The sequence below is a fragment of the Nelumbo nucifera genome, chromosome 3 (assembly GCF_055504915.1).
Source record: "Nelumbo nucifera cultivar China Antique chromosome 3, China Antique-T2T, whole genome shotgun sequence".
Lineage (NCBI taxonomy): Eukaryota > Viridiplantae > Streptophyta > Magnoliopsida > Proteales > Nelumbonaceae > Nelumbo > Nelumbo nucifera.
This window is the reverse complement of record NC_142651.1, coordinates 58,068,298-58,091,592: the sequence shown is the minus strand read 5'-3', so window position 1 is coordinate 58,091,592 and position 23,295 is coordinate 58,068,298. Positions and strand designations below refer to the sequence as shown.

The window sequence follows — 23,295 nt, the reverse complement described above, 5'->3', positions numbered from 1 at the left end:
TACATTTATTTGTAATTTTAGACATTTGAGGATACAATTTATTTCTTTTATGATATTGATAAAAAAATTATTTACTTTATGGCTATTTTATATATTTGGTTATTTATTACATAAAAGAGTCCTCTATATTGAAATTTGTTTTGCACTTTTTTGCCTAAATAAATAATCTTTCTTACCTAATTTACATGTATTCTAATATACTTTTCAATATAGAAAAATTTATAAATTTTTCAAATCAATATTTTTCACTGTACACAACTTAGCTAGAATTAAGTAACATGTGAGTGGATTTCTGGTTAGAGAGCAAATTGTCTTCCCAATCCCTAAGTTCAGATTCATTTATGAGATTTTCCTTTGTAAACCAACTATAGGAAAAGAAACAGGGACAAAAAGATGGACAAAGGATTTGTGGAGCTTGATGCTTAACATTCTTGATCGAATCAGTAATTGCAAAATATATTTCTGATGAAAAAATGTGCTGATCCTTTGTCAAATGTCAACTGAACATGGACTACCTCATGTGGCTCAGTCTTTTCAGTCGTTTCCTGATGAAAAAGGTTATCTGACAATAGAAATACTATTTATCTTTGTAGCTATCGAGATTGATAGCAGAGTTAGAGAATGCAAGTTTTTGTCCCATCTCTCTGAGCTTGATGCAACTACAGCACCGAAGCTAACAAACTGAACATGGAATGCCTTACGATACCTCCTTCCATGATGAATTTTCTAAGCAGACCTCATTAGTTATCAATCATCACCAGGAAGAAGGAAAAAATGCCGAGGTATAACAATAAACCTCTCCCAACGAGGAATTAATTGCTTTGCACAACACAATACCTTTTTTTTTTAATTTTGCAACGAACCATTTATAATACAATTTACAATTCTGAAGCTTCAGATGGAGAGAGAAGGCAGGGGAATCTCGAACTTCAACTGTTAATCTTCCACTGAGATAAATCTGATACTGTATGGATTGAACCTGGCAAGCCATGTTTATTAGGAATGAGCAGGAGAGACCTGATTTGGCTGATCAAGTTGCTGGTCCATTCCCGAGATGCTCAAAGATGAAACCATTGTTTGAGATGGCTCCTTAAGAGGATTATTGCCATCTACTTCTACAACTGATCTTTCCAAGGTGGGAATAATAGGAGGCTTTATTCTTCGGGTAACTGTCATTCTCAACCCCTCAGTTGTGTGAATGGTTGCTCCTGTGGTCATCTCAACCTGTACATTTTTTTTTTTTATTATTTGTTCATTCTATTTGTGAGTGTACCTTTGGAAGTTCTATACAGAAACATATTTGGATGGGTATGGTCAAAATAAGTATAGATGGAGATGAAATGCAAGACTTACTGGAGGTGAACCAGGAGCTATTTGAAAATTGAAATGGCGAGCAAGCATTGCAAGCACCACTACAGTCTGCAAAGCAAGTTAAATGAAGTCTTGAGTAAACAAGTCATAAGTATTTTTTGATGCCTAAACAGGTCATAAGTTCAAACATAGTCTTTCAAGATGCATTAATGAACCTTTTTTTTCAATGTGAAAGTCATGGCAAAAAATATTCTACCAAGAAAAGAAAGTTATAAGATGATGCACAGAACTACTATTAGTGGTACATTGATTGGATCTTTCTATTCTTCCACAAGGCACAAGTACATACAAAAGCATGCCCCATTCTGTTTCCTGGGATATATATCTTTCTTTCCATGTCTTTCACGTATTTCTTTCCAGTAAAAGTGATGGTATTGCACCAGTGCCTGTAAACTAATTATGGCTGTATAAATTTATATGGTGATTAATAGGATTACCTCAAAAGAAGCAAACATATCCCCCACGCACTTGCGCGGTCCCCCACCAAATGGCAAATAACTGAAGAAGGTGAAAGTTTATGTCAAGATTTTAACAGCGTAGACATAAAAAGAATAGTAATGATAATGATGACTCAAAAGGCTTGGCAGTATACCAAAGTGATTTATTTCACATCCATAAATACTCAACCAAAGCAAAATAGCATGGACAATGTGTATTGTGATCCTCTTGCTTTGCTACTAGAAGCATAGATGCCAAAACAAGAACAAAAATCCCAAACACTATTTAAGTTTAGAGTTCACCAAGGAGCAAGAAATATTTACTTTCTTTCTACAGCGTACAGTATTTTACTCTTAGGTACTTACTGTTTCTCTTATATGCTGTTGCAGAATAGTGCTGCAAATAAACAAAGGTGTGAATTGGTGATCTAGTTCACCCATGAGAAGAATATTAGCATCATGTTGTGCATCGCAAGGCCATTGTGATGTCTTGGGATGGATGGTTTGGTGGGAAACTAGGGTTAACAATTGGGAGGACCCTGGATGAGCTGGTACTGAGCACACCCATTGACCCACCCACAAACAAGGGGAGAGGGGGTGACTTCAGCCTTGGGCTGGGCCAAGGCCCAAATTTAGCCATTAGTGCTAGGCTCGAACATAACCTGACAAGTAGTAGGGGTGCAACTTGGGGTACAACCTATGAATTGAAAGGATGGCACCAAACATTTGAAAGCAGCTACAATTTGGAAGAGAGATATTGGGGCAGTGCTTCTTGCCATTGGAGAAATTCTTCAAAGTGAGATTTGTAATGTGTCATTTATCACTTTGTTTGAAATTGTTGAAAATTTAGCTTGTAATGAAGACTAGTTGCATTTTCTGAGGTTTCCTGTTAGCCTTTTTGGTGATCACACAAGCTATGATGCAGATCATTTCATGAATTAAATTTCCATACCACAATCTTTTCACATGTCATGTACTGGAGGGAAATCAATACAGGCCATTGTACTTGAAGAGCTAAGATGATGAAATGGTCTGGACCTTAGCCTCAAATGGTGAGTTCACCAACCATTGGAATGGGTGTTGTTTGATCAAACATATGCATCATTGTCATTGGGGTAGATACCTGGTGTATAATTAACTGGTGAATATTGGCTACCTCAAGACATATGCATCATTGTCATAGAAATACAGAATCAAGTGGAAAGTGGTTTGATCTGGACAATGTTTTAAGAGAAGGGAACTAATCAGGTGATATCAGAAGATTAGATGGATGACTGAGGCCCCAATCTGTGAAGATCACACTCAGATTTTGAGATCTTGACTTGTGCCACCATTTGTCAGATCTTGGATGAACTTTTGAAACTCTCTTCAAAAGATCTGCCTTCTTTTTGAGGACATTTCTGTTGTGATGAGGTACTAATTTATAACACTTACGTCCTTTCTATCCTGAGAATACTACCTGCTAAAGTTTTGGAATCTCAGTAAAATCATTACCATCTCATTCCCCTGCAAAGGAAGCTATATCACCACAACCTCCTAAGAAAGCAGATTTACAGCCATTGGAGGTCGAATAAACAGAGCGCCCCCCCCCAACAAAAAAAAGGCCACACACAGACAAAGGATATAATTATAAATTTAACAAAAAAAAATGCAACAGAAAAGGAGAGTTGTGCCAAATAATCCATATTTTTCAAAGAAATTCACATTCAGTATGGATGAATCTAGCTTCTCTAAGCAATAGCCTCTGTCTCTTGTACTTCCCAATATATATTACTCCTGGGGCACAGACATCCAGGATTACCATATGATCCCTATATCAACCTATTATCTTTTGTTTTTGACAAATATATCAACCTATTATCCTCCATGATGACATTTTTTAGGGCACACAGATATTATTGACCACATGTTTCAGTGGGCCGGCCTAGACTACCAAAGACAACTATATATGTCCATAGGAAATTTTCTTGTAAATGGGTGAATAACTCATTTTTCCAAGGTGTCAAATTTTTAATACTGACCTGTAGCTTTAAACAAGCATAAAAATCATAATTACCTAGAGTATTCAGGAAAGTTCAAATATCCACTATCTTATTTGTCCAACTAACATCAATAACCAGATGGAAAGGTAAAAAGATAAACACGAATGAAGTATCACAACAAGAATGGAAGTGCAAATCAATTCATCAAGAGAATCCATCCAACAGAAAAGAAGAGGGAAAGTCAATATTACATTCCAAACAGATCAAGAAATGAGAAATAAATTTTAAAGAACCTGAAATTTTGGTTGATCTCATTTGGATTTGGTCCATCTAGGGGCCACCTTTCAGGATTGAACTTCTCTGCATCAGTCCAATGATTAGGGCATCTATGCAAGTTCCAAACAGAAATGAAAATATCTTCACCCCTGTCAAGTGTCAATGAACATAATACAACTTCAACATTAACACAATGCTCACATGGTAATATTCATGGATAGAATATTACTATGTAGGAAAGTTTTTGTAAGGTCAACAGAATCAAGTGATTTAGTTGTTAAGATGCATACGATAAGCAAGAATATGCTTATTGTAAAATACAATAAATAATTTGAATTAACTGTTGCACTACTATAGTAAAAAAAAAAGGGAGAATGACCAATCAGCCCAGATCAGAATTTTATAGCCCCATAGTACAGGGGGAATGCATCCTGACCATGAATTGATGCCAAATTCACGGGCAGGATGTGGTTTACAGAAGGGGAGAGGGCTAGAAGTAGGGGGGGGGGGGGCTGGAATTCAGAATTCTGCATCGGGTGTTTCCGTACTCCGAAAAAAAAAATCATAGCAAAATGATCTGATGAAAGAACAACTGCATTTAATCTATCAGAATAATATGTCAGAGTACAAACTAAATTAAGCAAAGACATCTTCTTTCCAGTGATATTTTCATAATATTTTGTATTAATACCATAGAAACGTTCTACATATCCTCATTTTTTGCAGTTTCATCAGCAATCAGTGCAAGGAAGACTGGAAAAGCAACTTGTAATTTTCAAGTTAGGTATTCTGTAAATGTTGCTTTCTTTTCTTTCTTTCTTTGTTTCATGCCTAGATTTCAATAAAGGTAGTAAAGCACTTTCAACTTTCGAGAAAGGCAAAATCATGTCAATAAGACCAAGTACCATGCTTTCACATTTTTCTATAGTTTAATTTACCACTTCTTTTAGCTATTGGATCCATGTGCTGATTCAAGCTACCCCACACACCCACCTCCAAAAGTTCACCCAGAATTAAAAAAAAAAAAAAAGAAAAGAAGTGTACAGAGGTGCACCTTTGAATGGTATAGATAATATAACATAATACACACACACACACACACACACACACATATACCAGTCAGTTTAGTTAACTGCCGGTTTTTCGTATTGGTTAATTGAAACCAAACTGAACACTTCTGCCTTTCAAAAATACCGAACCGGTCGGTTTGGTTAACTAGAATTTCGGTTCGGTTTTTCGGTTTTTGATGAGCACCCCTACCAGGAAGGAGAGGTCATCCTTGCCTACTCTGGAGTGATCGGAGATAATGACTACATAAGAGAAGAAAACTTGGACATGTTATAGCAGTAGATCTTGCCCCCCTGTTACAGGGCCTCACTGTTGATATATACTCAGGGTTTAGCTCACTGAGGTGAAGGTGTTTCAAGTGATCATTTGATGGATGAGAGATGAATCAGATGGCCCCTGGAGTTTGAGATACTTCAACATTATTTAGAGCTAGGAGGCTAGAGATTTGTCATCAAGAGGGAGCATGTCATTCAAATGGACTTACAAATCAGCTAACTTGTTTCATGTTAGTCTTGCTTTTGCCAGGATGGGTGGTGCCTTAGTGCCCAGAAATGGAATGGGAACTAGTGTAAGAGCCAAACCATTGGAACATCAATTTGAAAAGCTACTAACATATGGATTGGTGCTAGAGCATGTACATGTGTATATTCACGGATAAATATATGTTATATATTTATGTGTTTTTTATAAAAGGCATTATGTGAAATCATAGTTTTCAAGGTGTCAAGGCGAGACTAGGCGACAGGGGGCGCCTTGTCACCTAAGCGATGGATTTTTTTAAGTAAAAACATGTATCCTAAGGTAGTTCCCTAGGTTCCATAATCATATTTCCTTAATAAATATCCATAATTTTCATAAGAAAAGTATAAACTTCAAATCAACATATTCCAACATATTCATGAGAAGAAAAAGAAGAAAGAAAAGAAAATTCAAAAAATATAGGGGCTGAACCCCTATTTCTGTTATAGGAAAAGAAGAAAAGAAAAGGTGGAAGAAGAAGAAATTAGTATATAAACACACAAAATTAGTAAAGAAAAAGAAGAAAATGTGTTGATTGGACAACATTTTATGTTCTTCCTTACTTATTGGTTCAGGTTTTGAAGTTTTTGAGGGTTCAATACAGAATTTAGCAATGTTTGTGTTGATTAAACCCTAACAAATAAGAAAATAATAAAAAGAAATTAGTATATAAACACACAAAATGAATATTTTAGTTTAAAAATGTCTATTTTATAATTATAACCTAAAAAAATTAAGAATATAAAAGTTTTTTATAACACGCTATAGAAAACTGCTTGGCGATTAGGCGAGGTGAGCCTCCAAGGGCGCCTTGTCGCCTAGGCGCCCACCTAGGTGTCGCCTTAACAACTATGTGTGAAATATTATTTAGGAGGTTATTATGTATGCATGTACACTCCGAGGGCATTACAAACACTGGAATAGGCCCACATGAGACAGTTCTGTACCTGTGTTACACAGATATAGTAAGGTCATGGCTGGATAATGGCATCAAATACAAATTTTACACAAAAAATTGAAATACCCAACATGATACATTTCTGAGTATCATAGTTCTGGACACTAAATTTGGTACAATAGTTTTGACAGCAGACTAAGGTTGGTATTTTCAGTTTCTTACATTTCCACAGTTACACAACTTCTACAAAAAGCTGAAATATGTCAACCTAAATTTAGGGCATATGAAGGTTCACTAGGGATAGCAGTGATCTCAACAATAATATTTAGGTATAATTACTTATATATACCCTGAGGTTTGAGGAAACTACTTATATATACCCCATAGTTCCTACTTATATATACCTTGTTGACTTTTCAAATATTACCTCTAACATATATCGGCTGAAAAGAGGGATTGGTTGGAAAGAAGCTTCGATGAGGAAGAAGTTAAAAAGACTATCTTCAGCATGGATGGAGATATGGCTCCAGGGCTAGATGGCTTCCCTATTCTTTTCTTCCAAAAGTGTTGGGAAATTGTAAAGTCAGATCTTATGGATTTTTTTAGGGATTTCCACTCTTCTGCCATTGTTAACAAAGGTCTAAACTCTACCTTTCTTTGCTTCATCCCAAAGGGGGAGTATTTTAAGTTAAAGATTTTAGACCGATAAGTCTGATAGGGAGCATCTATGAAATTTTGGCGAAGGTAATGGCCAACAGACTTAAAGAAGTCCTTGAAGATCTAATTTCCCCAAAACAATTTGCTTTTGTAAAAGGAAGACAAATTGTGGACAGCATTCTTATTGCAAATGAGTTTGAGGAAGACAGAAAATTTTCTGGGATCCTGGGGGTCCTTGTGAAACTTGATCTGGAAAAGGCGTACAGTAAAGTGAATTGGAACTGTTTTCTTGATTGCTTAAGGCTAAGAGGTTTTGGTAGAAAATGGATCAGGTGGATTAAAGGTTGTATTGGTTCTCCTTGGTTTTCAATATTGATAAATGGTGAAGCGAAAGGTTACTTCAAGGCAATGTTTTAAAACACGGAGGCATGACGCAAGGCTTTCCACTACCTAGAGGCATGAGGCATAATTCAGAACGCAAGAGGCGTGAGCCTCCTTAAGAGGAGGGGGGGTTAGGAGGAGGATGAAGAGGTAGGGGGGATCTCATTTTTTCTTTATTTTTAATAAAAACTTTTTATATTAAGAACAAAGATGCATAACAGTAGTTCAAAGGGGGGGGGGGGGGGGGGGGGGGGGGGGGGGGGGGGGGGTCTTGTCAAAGGGGCAGGGGGCAAACCATTTTCTTTCCCCTTATCTTTTCTTCCCTTCCCTTTCCTTTTCTTTTCTTTTCTCTTTTTTTCTTCTCTTTCCTTTCCTTTTCTTTCCCTTTCTTTTCTTTTCTTTTCTTTTCCTTTCCTTTCCTTTGCTTTTCTTTCCCTTTCTTTTCTTTTCTTTTCCTTTCCTTTCCTTTCCTTTTCTTTCCCTTTCTTTTCTTTTCCTTTCCTTTCCTTTCCTTTTTTTCTTTTTTCTTTTTTTTCTGTATTTTCATATCAGACGCCTCTTGTGCTTTTTTCTTTTTTCTTTTCTTTTTTTGTATTTTCATATCTGATGTGCATGAGGCACAAGAGGCGTATGCCTCTAGCACGCCTCATGAAAAAAGCACAAGAGGCGTATGCCTCAGAGGCGTCAACGCCTCTGGCATACGCCTCAGGGCGTTTTGGGAGCGCCACGCCTGGAGGCGCGTACGCCTCCCACGCCTTTTAAAACACTGCTTCAAGGCTAGTAGGGGTCTAAGACAAGGTTGCCCTCTTTCCCCCTTACTATTCACTTTGGTGATGGATGTATTTAACTATCTCTTTTATAAGTCCATTCTTCTTAACTTGGTGAAAGGATTTGAAGTGGGTAGGGATAAGATTCACATCTCACACTTACAGTTCGCCGATGACATAATCCTATTCTTGGATGCCTCCACAACCAACATCACAAACACTAAAATGGTAATCAAATGTTTCAATCTTATCACTGGTTTGAGGGTTAATTTTGCCAAAAGTAGTATTGTAGCTCTTAATTGAGTGGAAGTGGAACTTCTAGAAAATTTCAAATCTGTATTGGGGTGCAAAGAGGAGAAACCTCCCTATTTCCTACCTTGGGATGCCTCTTGGAGGGAATCCAAAATCCCTCAACTTCTGAAGACCAGTGGTGAAGAAATGTGAGAACAAACTTGGAAAAAGTGTTATCTCTCAAAAGGGGGTAGGCTTACTCTCTTAAAGGCTTCCTTATCAAATTTGCCAGTCTACTTTCTTTCGATCTTCCAGATTCCGACCAAATTCAGAAATCAGATTGAGAAGCTTCAAAGGAACTTTCTTTGGGAAGGTTGTGGGGAAAACAAAAGCCATTTAGTCAACTGGAAACAAGTATGCAAGCCTAAAGAGGAAGGTGGTTTGGGAATTGGACAACTTAACTTTTCTCTTAGGCAAATGGCTCTAGAGATTTCCGAAAGATTCCAATGCTCTTTGGACAACTGTCATCTCAAGCAAATACGGACTAAATGCAAACGGGTGGGATTGCAATCTCCATTTGAACAGGATAAAGTTCACAAATCCTTGAAAAGGTATATGTTCCATTCATATCTTTCTTTCCTTTTATAAGGTAAAGTGGGAAATGGTTTTAAAATTAAATTCTGAAAAGATCTTTGGTGGGGGGAATCCACCCTGGAAGCCTCTTTCCCTAGGCTTTTTAACCTTATCCTTGACCAAGAAGCCATTATTTCTTCCTGCCTTTCAAACCAAATTGCCAAGAACTCCTTAAACCTCCACCTCAGAAGACCCCTAAGGGACTCGGAGATTTCTGATTTAATAGCCCTAATTCAGACCCTCAAAGAAGCCTACATCTCCCCCTTTTATTCTGACACCTGAATATGGACCCTACACCCAAATGGTGAATTCTTTTCTAAGTCTATGTTCAGGGCTTTAATCGTTGATGAACAGCATTCCTCCTTTCCTTATAAGAAAATCTGGTGTAGCCACATCCCTTCAAGAATTCGCTTCTTTGTTTGGGAAGCTTGTCTCCAGAAAGTAAATACTTGTGATATCCTGCAGAAAAAGCTTTTGGAAAGACGCTCCATATCTCCTCAGGTTTGTATTCTATGCTTCAGCGAAGGCGAATCTGCAGATCACATCCTTCTTCACTGCAGGTTCACCCAAAAGATATGGTCCCACTTCTTGAAAAGGGCAGGTTATAGCTGGGCTTTTCCAAAACACATTATGGACACATTGCATTAATGGCAAGGAACAGGGTTAAGTAAAAAGGGTAAAGTCTTTTGGCAATCAGTGCTACATGCAGTGTTGTGGAGTGTTTGGAATGAAAGAAATAATCGCCTCTTTGACAATAAAAGCAGAACCCTACTGATAAAAATAAATAAATAAATAAATAAAAGCAGAACCCTGAAGGAATTAATCTCAGATATTACTTACCTTCACCCCGTCCCCATCAGTGAAGGAGTGATGACCCTTAACTTCGACGGTAGTGCCTTAGGTAACCCTAGTTTTGCTGGTATTGGAAGTACAGTAAGGGACGAAAGGGGCAATATATGCTGGACTTTTAGTGGTCCAATTGGCTTGGTTGACTCCACAAAGGCTGAAGTGATGGCGGCTCTCACCGGAATCAGGATAATAAAAAATTTGGGAATTCAGAATTTGACTATTGCAGGTGATTCAGCAAATATGAAGAAATGGTTTAAGAGACAAAGAGGGGGGGGTCCCTGGAGACTGAATCATTATCTGACAGGTTTGGGATTCTTTGGACTGTTAAAATGTTAATTTAGTTTGGATTCCTAGGGAACACAATCATACTGCAGATGGCCTAGCTAAATTTGGTGTGTATTTGGAGCATTTGTATAGCGACAAACTTCCTCCTTTGTAACTTGTAGGGGTTCTTCCCCTGCTTTGTATATCTTCCCATGTTCCCTCTCATTATCTTAATGAATTCTGGTTAAATTTTCTCAAAAAAAAAATTAAAGGATAAAAGCACCCCTAACTGTTTATTAAATTTTCAAAAATAAAGAGGACGAAAACAGAAGAAAAAAATAGGAAAAAAAAGAGACTGAATACAACAACTCTTCTGTAAATTTTTAAAAACAGAAGTCTTCAAAACCGTAAGGCCAGGTGCAAACTATGTTATTGCTTTCAAATCATCTAGTTAACTATTGTTATAGTAAAAAATGCATAGGAGGAGAAAAAGAAGAAAAAGAGGAAGAGGGAGAGAGAGAGAGAGAGGGTGGGGGGAGAATGGAAGATGTGTTACTCTGGTTTTTTCAATCCGAGGAGGAATAGGGGTGGCAATTTTCCCCGTCCCCGACGGGTACCCGGGCTCCCCAACCTGATGGGGTCGGGGATGGGGGGTACCTTGGCAGGGTCAGAGTCGGGGATGGGGCTACCCCTGAATCCCCGATCGGGTTCGAGGACGGGGATGGGGAATGCAATCCCTGCCCCGACCCGTCCCTAATTAATAAATATATAATTATATACATAATATAATATTAGTATTATTAATATAAAATTTATATTATATTATTATATTATATATTATATTATTATTCACTTATTTTAAAGATTAAAACTTAAAAAACGCAAACACTTGACACTTGGAGGTTAGAGTCTTCAACAGACACAAACAAAGAACTTTGAACCGTGAACCCTAGTTAGTCTTCTTCCTTCATCTTTGTCACCGATTCATCGACAGCCATCGTTGTCTCCACTCGCCCATCGGACATCAGACATCACCGGACGTCTATCGTCACTGACTACCAGTCTACCACTCGAGTCTCGATAGAGGAACGAGATACTCAAAGAAGAAAGAACTGAAACTCAATCTCAGTCTCTCAGACTACCAGTCTATCATCGCCGGCCGCCGTCGCCATTGCTTTTCGGACTCTCTCTTTCATCGCCGGCCTCAACTCGCAACGGTCCTCTCTTTCTCTCTCTCAGTCTCAGTCTCTCTTTCTCTTTGTCTCTCTTTCTCTCAATCTCAGATCTTAGTCTCTCAAACTCGCAATGCCATTTTTGCTTTGTTAATGGCTAAATGCTCGAGGATTCGGGTCTCCGACGGGAAATTCATCCCCGTCAGAGTCGGGGATAGAGGGGGATTTCTTTCCCCAACGAGGATCAGAGACGGGGATGGGGGGTGATTTGGGGGTCGGGGTCGGGGTCGGGGTCGAAGATGGGGAATGTAATCCCCACCTCGAACCCGCCCCATTGCCATTCCTAGGAAGGAAGTGGAGAAGGGTAAAAATGGGATTATAGAAAAAATTAATGAACACCTACATGTGGTATTAATGGATGGCCGATTTGTGATAGGTGGGGCCAACTTACAAGGTATATGTGAGTAGGTTTTGAAACTACAAGGTATATATAGTTTCCTAATATTTAATACCTCAGGAAAACAGTAGCATCAAGCAAAATTTGTTATTATAGATAAGTGCAACACAAATGAAACAAAGTAAAAGCTTTAGCAAACAACAAAGCTATCCAAAGCTTATGTTGAAATGATACCTTTTTATTGGGTACTTTCCAAGCATGTCATCCTCAAGAGATCGTCGAATCAGGACAGGAGGCTGTGGATAGAGCCTCAAGGACTGCAAAAGAAAAGGAGAGAAGTCACAAACAGAAACACTCCCGAGTAATGCATATAAGGGAGGATACATCCAGTGTTAGATTCAAATTTCTTACTTCATTGATGACTCGGGTTGCATACTTTAACTTCTTCATGTCATCAATAGTTGGAACCCGATCTCCTAGGACAGAATCAACCTAATAACCAGAACGGAACCAAAAAAAAAAAAATCAAATCATCTGAAGCATACGGTGCAAGTAAAATTATGTAATACTCTAGCTATTATCCTCTGATTTACAGAATACTCTGCCTAATATCATTTAGTAAAATGTAAAAGGCATAAAAGAAATAACCACTTTTCTTTCATAAAAGAAACTAACCTCATTTTGAAGCTTGGACATGACACTAGGATTCTGCAGGGATAGAAAAGTAACAGTTTCTTTAGAGTTTAAACATATGATATATCTCTTCTGTGGAAAATAATAGTATGTTCCATATTGTAAAATACAAATTTTATGAAATTTTGGGTAGCATGTTTAACTAGATATAGACAGTGGGGGCATATAACCATGAAAACCTGTAAAAATAAAACCAAGGGCAGACATAAGAGAATTACTCAGACTAAATGTACTTTTATTTATCAACGTCTTAGAGGTGAAGGCAGGAGTAGAGGTGTTACCATGTTAGGACTTAGGACCTATAAATGCATAAGAATGTAAGCTTGAACCGAGACCTCATAACTCATAAGACCTCATTTTTACATAAATATGAATTAACATAGAAGAGAATATAGAGATGCTGAAAAAAGTAAGGACTATATTTTATTTAGGAAAAACATAACTGATTTAACAATGATTCTTCTTTTTGTTCATTTGCAAATTGAAAAAAAAAAACATTTATGAGAAAAATAGAACCTACATTTAAAACCTTCACTCCTATATAAGAAATTTCAAAATAAACATTCAAAAGGGTCTTAAAAACCTTGAATTTGTTAAACGCAATAAATGAGGTATTATATTAAGAAAATAATTGTAAATATTAAAGAGTTAATCTTTAATCCAGTCTTGTTATCAGACCCTATTCATATTGATGCATGAAATAATATCATTAACAAAAGGCACCTCAAGATTTGAGGCATGAGGAATGTGTCTGAGGCACGAACATCAAGGTATTTTCCTTTAGCCTCACCTCAATGCATTTTTCTTCAGCCTTGCATTCCTTTTAAAATGGTATTCTAATGGTATGCCAGGGCAGGGCACAAATAACAAATTTGCTAATCTGATTTCCTGTCACAGAAGGATGTTTTTTTCCAATGAATTCTCTCATGTATTACTTGTACATGATAGACTCAAGTTTGGCATGTATTTCATTTCCCAATTGATGATGTCTATATGTTTATTTTTAGTTCTTAAAATGATCAAGAGGTGTCCCCATAATTCAAATGCAGTCATCCCCAACACTCAAAAATGGAAAAAAAAAAAAAAACACTTTATGTAGCAGCACTTATTTGCATAAAACATTTATTTCTGTATGGTAATTTACTTTGTAACCAAGCATGGAAAGGATGAGAAATACTAGACATAACCAAAGCCACCTGATCATGAAATGAAAAAGGAGCACAGAGAAGGTTCAATTTGTTGGAGAACTAATTTTAGAGAAATCCATACTTTGGAGTGTTGATGGAGTGCCTCAAATAATCCATCCTAAAATGTGAATTCCTTGGGGTGCTTTATTTATTTATTTATTTATTTTTGAAAAAGGTAAAGTATGCTTGTATTAATATAAGGTCCTGTGTACAATGAGAATCTGTACAAAATGAAGGACCTCAAAAAAGGCCATCCTCAAAAAAGTATAATCAGATATAGTATCTCTAAAACAGTATGTATAGACATCCAACTTCTCAAAATCTCTATTGCCAAGTTAATGACCTCAGCTTCAGTAGTAAATTTTTTTCTCAAAAATCCTATTTGGGGTGCTTTAATTTTAATATGAAAATGTTTGGTTTTTTGACAACATGAGCTCCCAATGAGCTAATTTGCCACATCTCACATTCAGAGGAACCGGACCAGTAACACCTGGGTCCCGCCATATGGCCATGAAGATGTACTGAACCAAAGCTGAGCTGAATAATCAAGATGTGTCTGTGTGTGTGTGTGTTCTTGTTGCAGTCCTTTGTACAATGGAGAAAAGTTCTAGTACATCTTTTAGAAAGTTGAAAATAGCTGCTTAGAGAGTTGAAGGGAGGAATGGAAACAAAGATGATAAGAATAATTTGGAATCAGCAGGGTTGCAGAATTCTCAGGTAGTTGTGGGTGGTTCTTTGGATGGCATTCAAGAGGAAGTTGGCAGTGGTGATTTGGCTGAAGGACATGTAGCGGACGTAAATCTTTTTTAAGAACTGTTATGATGAGGACAGTGCAAGGGACAATGTAAGAAAGGTAATTTCTGTTAGGAAAGGTAGCAGACTCTAATCATTCTACAGTTAAAGACACCCAGGTTTTGAATGTGTTTAACAGATAGAAAGGTTTGTTTGGATTGGTATAAATAAGAAATTGAAGGAAGTAAGGAAAGGCAGAAAGAAAGGTTAAAGGTTTTAATGGGCAAAGGGAGAGGAATTGGCCTGCTGGTCTTAGATTGGATGTCTTGCTTTAGTAGAAGGTGTTGAGCTTGCTGGAAAAGGGCTGTGTTGGGGTCTGGATGTTGTTAGGTGGGGTGAAGGATTGCATTATTGGAAGGGGTTTCAGAGTAGGTGGTGGTTGAGTTTTCTTTTATTTTTTGTTCTTTATGTTGATTTATAATTTTGTTGTTTGTTGTATGTTTTGGTTGGGTGTCTTTTGTTGAGGCGGTATGTTTGGGGTTTGCTCTGTTTTGGTCTGTTCTGAGGGGGTTTTTGGCCGTTGAGTGATTTCTCATCACCTCATTTGTATTTCTTGTATCTCTATTTCATTTAATAAAATTTTGTTTTTACCTTGAAAAAAATAGTAATGCATAAATTAGATGGTTAAAGGTTTGTGTAGGCCCTTTCTTAAGGAGGACCCATCCAATTGTGGGCCCTAGTCTGCTTAATATAACATGTGGCAAGCTATAAGAGCCCAAGACTGCAACTGATTACTGTGGCTCCAAACTCAAAGACATTCCCATTTTAACAAGTAAAAGTAATCCTAAGGATCAGGAAGAAAAATAAATACCCCATTTATGCTTACCAAACTTTAAATCCTATATACCTTAGAAAGAAGATAGAAGGTCCATGTTAAAACTGCAGCAGATGTTTCATGCCCAGCTATAAGCATTGTCATTAGGTCATCACGAAGTTGCTTGCTAGAAACCTACAAACAGACAGATGTCCACTTTGATTGAGGAAATATTTCATATGAGAGACATAGAAGCAGACATATTGTGTAAATACGAGACAAGTCATACGTCATCCCCTGATGCTAAAAGAAAATGAAGAATACTGGGATCTTGCTCATTCATATATTCTTCATGAAACTGCAGGTCTTCTTTTTCTACCATTCTCTGCAAATACATAAAGCAGATGTAAAATTAAATTGATCTAAAATCGACCATTAAAAAGACCTTAGACAAAAAGTGTCCAGTCTGCACCCACATTGCTGCTACTGAAAAGCCTCTAATCAATATAAAAATCTGATCAACAAAGCAAACATGCAAAATCTGAATCCAAAGAAAAATATCATGAAAGGAAACATGATGGCATTATGACGATGTCTAATAGCTCAGAAGGTCAAAGTGCATATGATTTCATCCATATTAATTAAAAGTAAACAGGGAGTGCCAGCTTATTTTTTATTTTAGAAAATTTTCCACCTAAAGCTGAAGAAATCAAGATGATATAATTGATTTCTGAAGATTCAACATCAAGGATGAACACAATAAAATACTTTTGCAATCAAAAGAAATATTTTAACTCAAAAAAAAATATAATAAATAACAAAATATTTTAACAATAAAAAAAAGACAAAATATTTTGTTGCTTCCAACAGATGATAAATGCTGCACATGAAGTGTATTATCAGTTTCCAAGAAATACTTCATTATCAGTTTATTTTGTCAATTTGAAAATTCAGATGTAATTTTGGAAGGAATTTATTAATGAATTTAGTATTGAAAATCGTATTGCTACAATCTAGATATAATATCTCTATTTGGTTGTTGAAACCTGCAAGTACCAAGGTTTTCCAAGGTATTGTATGTATAGGGTTCATGATACCTATAATTCGTGGAATGAAAAGATAACCCTAAAATAAGGTTGATGACAGGGGACCATGAGAACGGAAGGGAAAAAAGAGGTACTTTATGCTATTTCATGCAAAATATGGATTAGATGGTATTGATTTACCGATATCTGGATATCTGTTTATACTTCATCCTATTCATTGTGTTCTTATTACACAAAATAGAATATGGAAAATGGCTAGATCAAATTCAGAAGTGTCAGGGACCATAGGCCAAATACACCAGAATAGCAGAGTTATTCTCAATGAGAAACTATTGAGGAAAAAGCTGTATCTAATACTTCCATAAAAAATGTGGTCCAGATTAAATTTTAGAAAATTTTCCACCTTAAGCTGAAGAAATCATGATGATATAATTGATTTCTGAAGATTCAACATCAAGGATGAACACAATATAATACTTTTGCAATCAAAAGAAATATTTTAACTCAAAAATAAAATATAATAAATAACAAAATATTTTGACAATAAAAAAAGACAAAATATTTTGTTGCTTCCAACAGATGATAAATGCTGCACATGAAGTGTATTATCAGTTTCCAAGAAATACTTCATTATCAGTTTATTTTGTCAATTTGAAAATTCAGATGTAATTTTGGAAGGAATTTATTTAAGAATTTAGTATTGAAAATTGTATTGCTACAATCTAGATATAATATCTCTATTTGGTTGTTGAAACCTGCAAGTACCAAGGTTTTCCAAGGTATTGTATGTATAGGGTTCATGATACCTATAATTCGTGGAATGAAAAGATAACCCTAAAATAAGGTTGATGAAAGGGGACCATGAGAACGGAAGGGAAAAAAGAGGTACTTTATGCTATTTCATGCAAAATATGGATTAGATGGTATTGATTTACTGATGTCTGGATATCTGTTTATACTTTATCCTATTCATTGTGTTCTTATTACACAAAATAGAATATGGAAAATGGCTAGATCAAATTCAGAAGTGTCAGGGACCATAGGCCAAATACACCAGAATAGCAGAGTTATTCTCAATGAGAAACTATTGAGGAAAAAGCTGCATCTAATACTTCCATAAAAAATGTGGTCCAGATTAAATTTTAGAAAACTTTCCACCTAAAGCTGAAGAAATCATGATGATATAATTGATTTCTGAAGATTCAACATCAAGGATGAACACAATAAAATACTTTTGCAATCAAAAGAAATATTTTAACTCAAAAATAAAATATAATAAATAACAAAATATTTTAACAATAAAAAAAGACAAAATATTTTGTTGCTTCCAACAGATGATAAATGCTGCACATGAAGTGTATTATCAGTTTCCAAGAAATACTTCATTATCAGTTTATTTTGTCAATTTGAAAATTCAGATGTAATTTTGGAAGGAATTTATTTAAGAATTTAGTATTGAAAATTGTATTGCTACAATCTAGATATAATATCTCTATTTGGTTGTTGAAACCTGCAAGTACCAAGGTTTTCCAAGGTATTGTATGTATAGGGTTCATGATACCTATAATTCGTGGAATGAAAAGATAACCCTAAAATAAGGTTGATGAAAGGGGACCATGAGAACGGAAGGGAAAAAAGAGGTACTTTATGCTATTTCATGCAAAATATGGATTAGATGGTATTGATTTACTGATGTCTGGATATCTGTTTATACTTTATCCTATTCATTGTGTTCTTATTACACAAAATAGAATATGGAAAATGGCTAGATCAAATTCAGAAGTGTCAGGGACCATAGGCCAAATACACCAGAATAGCAGAGTTATTCTCAATGAGAAACTATTGAGGAAAAAGCTGTATCTAATACTTCCATAAACAATGTGGTCCAGATTAAAGCATTCTTAGTTTCTCATCAATATGCAAGGAATCTATGGTTCTCAAGATCAACAACCTTCTAATATCTGACATTATGTTACCACAATGTTGCAAATAGGTTCCATTTCTGTGTTGGAGACATAGTCTATGCCATCCGGCCATCCCCTTGCCTTATCTGGCCAATTGTCTGTTATGAATTTCTTCCACTGAACTGGTCCTGTGGTAGACACTTTTTTTAAAGATGGTTTTTTTATCAATAACACAATTCATTAAATAATCTCAATAATAATTGAGGGGACTCAGAGGTGATGGTAGGATGGCTGATTAAAGATGGATGTAATATACTCAATATCAATAACATCCAATGTTGTCAACAATAAAACCACACCTATACCTCCTTTTGAGGGATGGGAAACACAGTTTTTCTATTTAGCTTCACGCTTTCATCTATATATTAAGAAGATACCCCACTTATCACATACAGAAGATCTATTACTAGCAGACATCCTATTGTTTCTTATCTACTATTAATACCATGTGCAATGCATGTGCCTTCCTCACCTGTGTACAACAAATAATATCCTTTAGCTTTTTCACTTCCCAGGATCCTGAAACTTTGAAGAACCACTATATTCTAAAGCCCTAGAAACTGAAAGAGAATACACCTTGGAATGATAATCTTTTCATGAGCTTGGAACTGGACTTAGAATATGAATGATACACCATTCCTAAGACAGCTCACAACTAGAATTGCCCCATTGCATACGAAATTATGAAACATCCATCAGAGGCCACTGCTCTTTTCTGATCTGTATTATCACGATCCATCAGAGGCCACTACTTGAAACTATGAAAGATCTAGCAGCCTTTAGAGAGGTTGCAACCTCACTTGCCCCACTGCATGTGAAGCACTAATTTGAGACCAAAGCTCTATGGTAGAGAACTCCAAAATCCAAACACACAGTCATATTGTATCACCATTCCCAAAGGCCTCATTAAAAAAAATCTCCTACCATAATTATTTAAAAAAATGTTATTTCATACCTCATTTTCTCCACAAAAAAAGTTTAAAAAAAAATGAGGTATAGACTTCTAGCCTCAACCATGGTTTTAAAAACCAACCCAGAAACAGAACTGCTTTGACCACCGGTTCCTAGGTCAAATGGTCCGATTGTCCAATCCAAACCCCAGTCAGTAGGTTTTGGGGTCCAAAACTGGACCCGGAGCCATGACCAGTCTGGTTTTTCAAATCATGGCCTCAACTTACTTATTTTGATCAATTTCCAGCTTAAAGTTATCAACAATTTCCTTCCCCTCTTCATGCAAAGTTTCTAGCTTTACCTTGCATATCGCAATCAGGTCGTCAAGTGTATTATTTATCAACTTGAGAGCCACTCGAACTTTCTTTTGACGTGGTGACAAATCCTTCCATATAGGGATATCCCAGAATGGAATAGGTGAAACACTGCGGTCTTCTGCTTCTCGCAAGACCGTATAGACAGCCTGGACATGCCAATTGCATGTATGAAGTTCAGTATAGCAATCAAGGGAAGAAAATGAAAAATAATTGAAGCAAATAGAAAGTTCAGAGTTCAAACTGAAAGAAAAGAAAGAAGGAAAATGTAAACGTTATAAAAGGGCATCACCCACTAAACAGGAAAATTGAAAAATGAATCAACAAAGTACCTCAACTATTCCAGTATCATTTGTTAAAGAATCAAAATCATAATTAAAGACAGCCTTGCCAATTATGTCCAATGTCAGCCGTGAAAAAAGTGACTCCATCTCTACATCCTCCCCATCAGATGCAGCAGCATCTAGCTTCTTGCAAAGCCTATCTGCAGCTTGTCCAAAGAGGCTGATCATAGCTGCTACATACTACAAATCAAAAATCAAAGTACATAAACTAAAAGCACATAATCATTTGAACAGGTCAACAAAAAGTGACTCCAATCCAAGCTAAATTCTACTTTGCAGAAGAGGATAGAATCCTCAAGGCCATTGAATTACCTTCTGATGTAATGCAGGGATAATAGCCCGCCGTCTAACACGCCAAATCTCCCCATCGGCTGGAATCAGTCCCTTCCCCATGACAAAATCTAAAATTTCTGCCAAGATACCCTATATATCAAGAGGTTTGATGAAATTATGCCACAACGTAAAAGCAAATTCACTCTATCAATAAAAGAAAACGGTAGCAAATTCATTGTCTACCTTTGAGTAAGCCTTAGAGTTGTCCCTCAGTATATGCTTTGCTATAGAAGGATCAGAAACTATCAAAAAGGACTGAAAAAAAAAAAAATGATCACTGATCGATCAATGACGCATGGAGACCTTAGCAAACAAGACTTTATGATTTGACTTCTCTTTCAACAAAAGCGGGAATGAAAGTATGAAAAAGCCAAACCTTAGGACCAAATGTCAACCTGAATATTCCACCATAAGTGAGGTAAAGCTCATACAAGGGGATGAAAAAGGCCTGACCCCGTATGGCCTTGATAGCTCCTTTGGCCTCTGGAATCTTCGGATTCTCTTCAGGGTCATCGGTCCACTTCGATAAGAAACCAAGAAATTCCCGCGGAACGCCCAATTTCGACAGACCATTCCTCAACAGGGACAGAAAACTTTGCCCAAAATCAAATAGAAATGGAATAAATAAAGAGGGAAAACAAAGTTTCATCGATATTAAAAAAAAAAGCGCGAGAAAGTGAATGCTAAACTACAAAACAGCATAAATAAGAATACCCAAATGGTGTTATACTTATTAAATCGAAATTACAGAAAGAAAAGTCATGGGTGTGCTACTAGCCTACTATATGCAGGTTCTGTTCTTAATCAAGCATACCCAGATTTCTGTACTGTGAATTCACCGGAAGCAATTCGGGCATACAAATCTGCCCGCTTCTTCTCCTCGAGAAGCCGCTCAACGCTCTTGACTCCATCGCCACCTGAATTAGGTTTCCGCCCATTTGAAGAGGAGCAAGTAATGGTGGAGTAGCAAGAGGTCCCTGCAACAGGCACTATCCATATAAAAACGAGGAAAGACGTATTAAATTCTAAGATCCAAGTAACAGAGCAAGAAGGAAAGTTCATGATACCATTCAGTCTGGTAGGATAAGTTGAGGTGGTTGTGGTGGGTCTCAATCTTTTTGCGTGCAATTTGGTTTGAAAAGATTTTGTCGGGACAGATGCAACTTGCAGTAGCGAAAGGTTGGCAGCCATGAAGGCTTCAGTGAAGAAGACTAACAGAGAAGAGTTTCAGGAACGATTTGTTTTCGTCAAAGATGAGTTGAGTTGCAGCGGAAATGGATCCATGAACATTAAGAAGTCGAGGGAGAATGAGACAGTGAGTGGAATTCAAGATGATAAAGCGCTCAAACTGTGGGCAACCTTGGGCCAGTGGCGCTAAAAAACGAGACCGGATCTGCTCTTTACACCTCGCGCCTCACACGCACATACTGGAGCATCTCCCGAATTTATTAGTTATTATTCACGGGAGATGTTTTTCAATGCACGGTGGACGTGTATCTGAGGCGCCCACTTGTGAGCAGCAGATCCCACTTCTTAAAAAAACAGAGCTTGAAAGGTTGGAAAGGAATTCAAATAAGCACCCCACAACGTCCCATAGCACATTCTCATTGAAAACATCTCCCGATCATCATCATTTTTGAAATATCATCAAGAGATATTCTCAATACACGCGGAGATATGCTGTAAGACGTTGTTGGGGACAATCTTGTGGGGCTGATTTGATCTCGTTGTTAAGAAGATGGAATCTGGATTCTGAATTGTCAGACCAGGCCGAAGGAAGAGTCAGATATTCGTCCAACGATATAGTGCATCACAGAGATATTAAAACCAATGTAGTCTCACTGTGCAGTATGATATGGCCCACCATTATATTCATGTGGGCCTTTGGATTAGAAGATCATCTACAATATAGAATTGTCAGAACTCTGAACTCTGTATCATGGGCTATGTATTCTGCACATGTTTTCATAGTGAGAAGAAGAGAGTAACTAGTGATTGTGCTAAATGGGTGTAGGTGGGGCTGCAAACGGATCCAATCGAATCGCATATGGGTTTTATTCAAATTTGATTTCGTTTATATTGGGTTCGAATCGGATCATGTCCATCGAATATCTAGCGGGTTTAAATCGAACTCGGATTATAATTGGAATATTGGATATTAAATAGTATAAATATATAATACTAAATATGATCAAAATATTGAATATTATTAATAAAAGGAACTAAAAATGGCTTTAATACTATATTTTATGAACGAAATGAATTGAAAATTGTATTAAACTTGAACATGTGACAATTTATTGAAAATACAACTTTAGGCCAAACTTTAATAATAGATAAAATGTAAATTTTAAGCATATATAAACATCTTATATATATATATAGATATATAGGATAGGGGTGGATTCCCATGTGAAAGCAACCCATTTCCTATATAATTAGATATATATAGTTATCTAATTATATAAATATTGTTAGATATATAATTATATAAATATTGTTAGATAATTAGATATATATAATTATCTAACTATATAAATATATAATAGTTATTATAAATCTTGTTAATAACTAGCTATTGAACCGTTCGAACGGTTTTGACTGTTTTTTATTTTTTGTCGGAATGGGCCAACCGTTTGGTTCGAATAGTCAGACCATTCAACCCGATAACCGGACCCCTGACTGGTTTGGTCTCCAGGTCCGTTTTAAAAACCAAGATGTTATGTCATTCGAGCATGTGACTCATACGACCTGAAAATGGAACCGTTCTAGCCACTGGTTTCTGGATGATCGATTCAACCGTCCAGTTCGAATGAATGGCCCGTTTTAACAATAAATTTAAAAAAAAATAAAAAAAAATGGCCAAAAACTATTGAACTGGTCAACAGGTTGATGGTTCGACCACTCAGGTCAATGGGTCGTTGACCGATTCAATAATTTTTGGCCAGGGACCGGGATTGGGGTAAAACGGAACTGGTTGCCTGAACGGTTCCCAACTAAAAAAAAAAACGGATG

General features: G+C 36.6%; 1 protein-coding gene across 1 annotated transcript; it reads right to left on the bottom strand.

Moving 5' to 3' along the window:
• Nucleotides 1-547: 547 nt before the first annotated feature.
• Nucleotides 548-21,700, bottom strand: LOC104602142 (protein LUTEIN DEFICIENT 5, chloroplastic-like). Its single transcript, XM_010265728.3, has 16 exons — nt 21,348-21,700; nt 21,095-21,257; nt 20,657-20,873; nt 20,464-20,535; nt 20,260-20,370; nt 19,936-20,127; nt 19,591-19,752; nt 15,618-15,713; nt 15,422-15,523; nt 12,578-12,610; nt 12,314-12,394; nt 12,137-12,219; nt 4,084-4,215; nt 1,809-1,869; nt 1,354-1,419; nt 548-1,224 (listed from the first exon to the last, which is right to left on the bottom strand). Exons 1-16 carry the CDS (start codon nt 21,469-21,471, stop codon nt 997-999), a joined length of 1,923 nt encoding a protein of 640 aa, XP_010264030.1. The 5' UTR covers nt 21,472-21,700; the 3' UTR covers nt 548-996.
• Nucleotides 21,701-23,295: the final 1,595 nt, after the last annotated feature.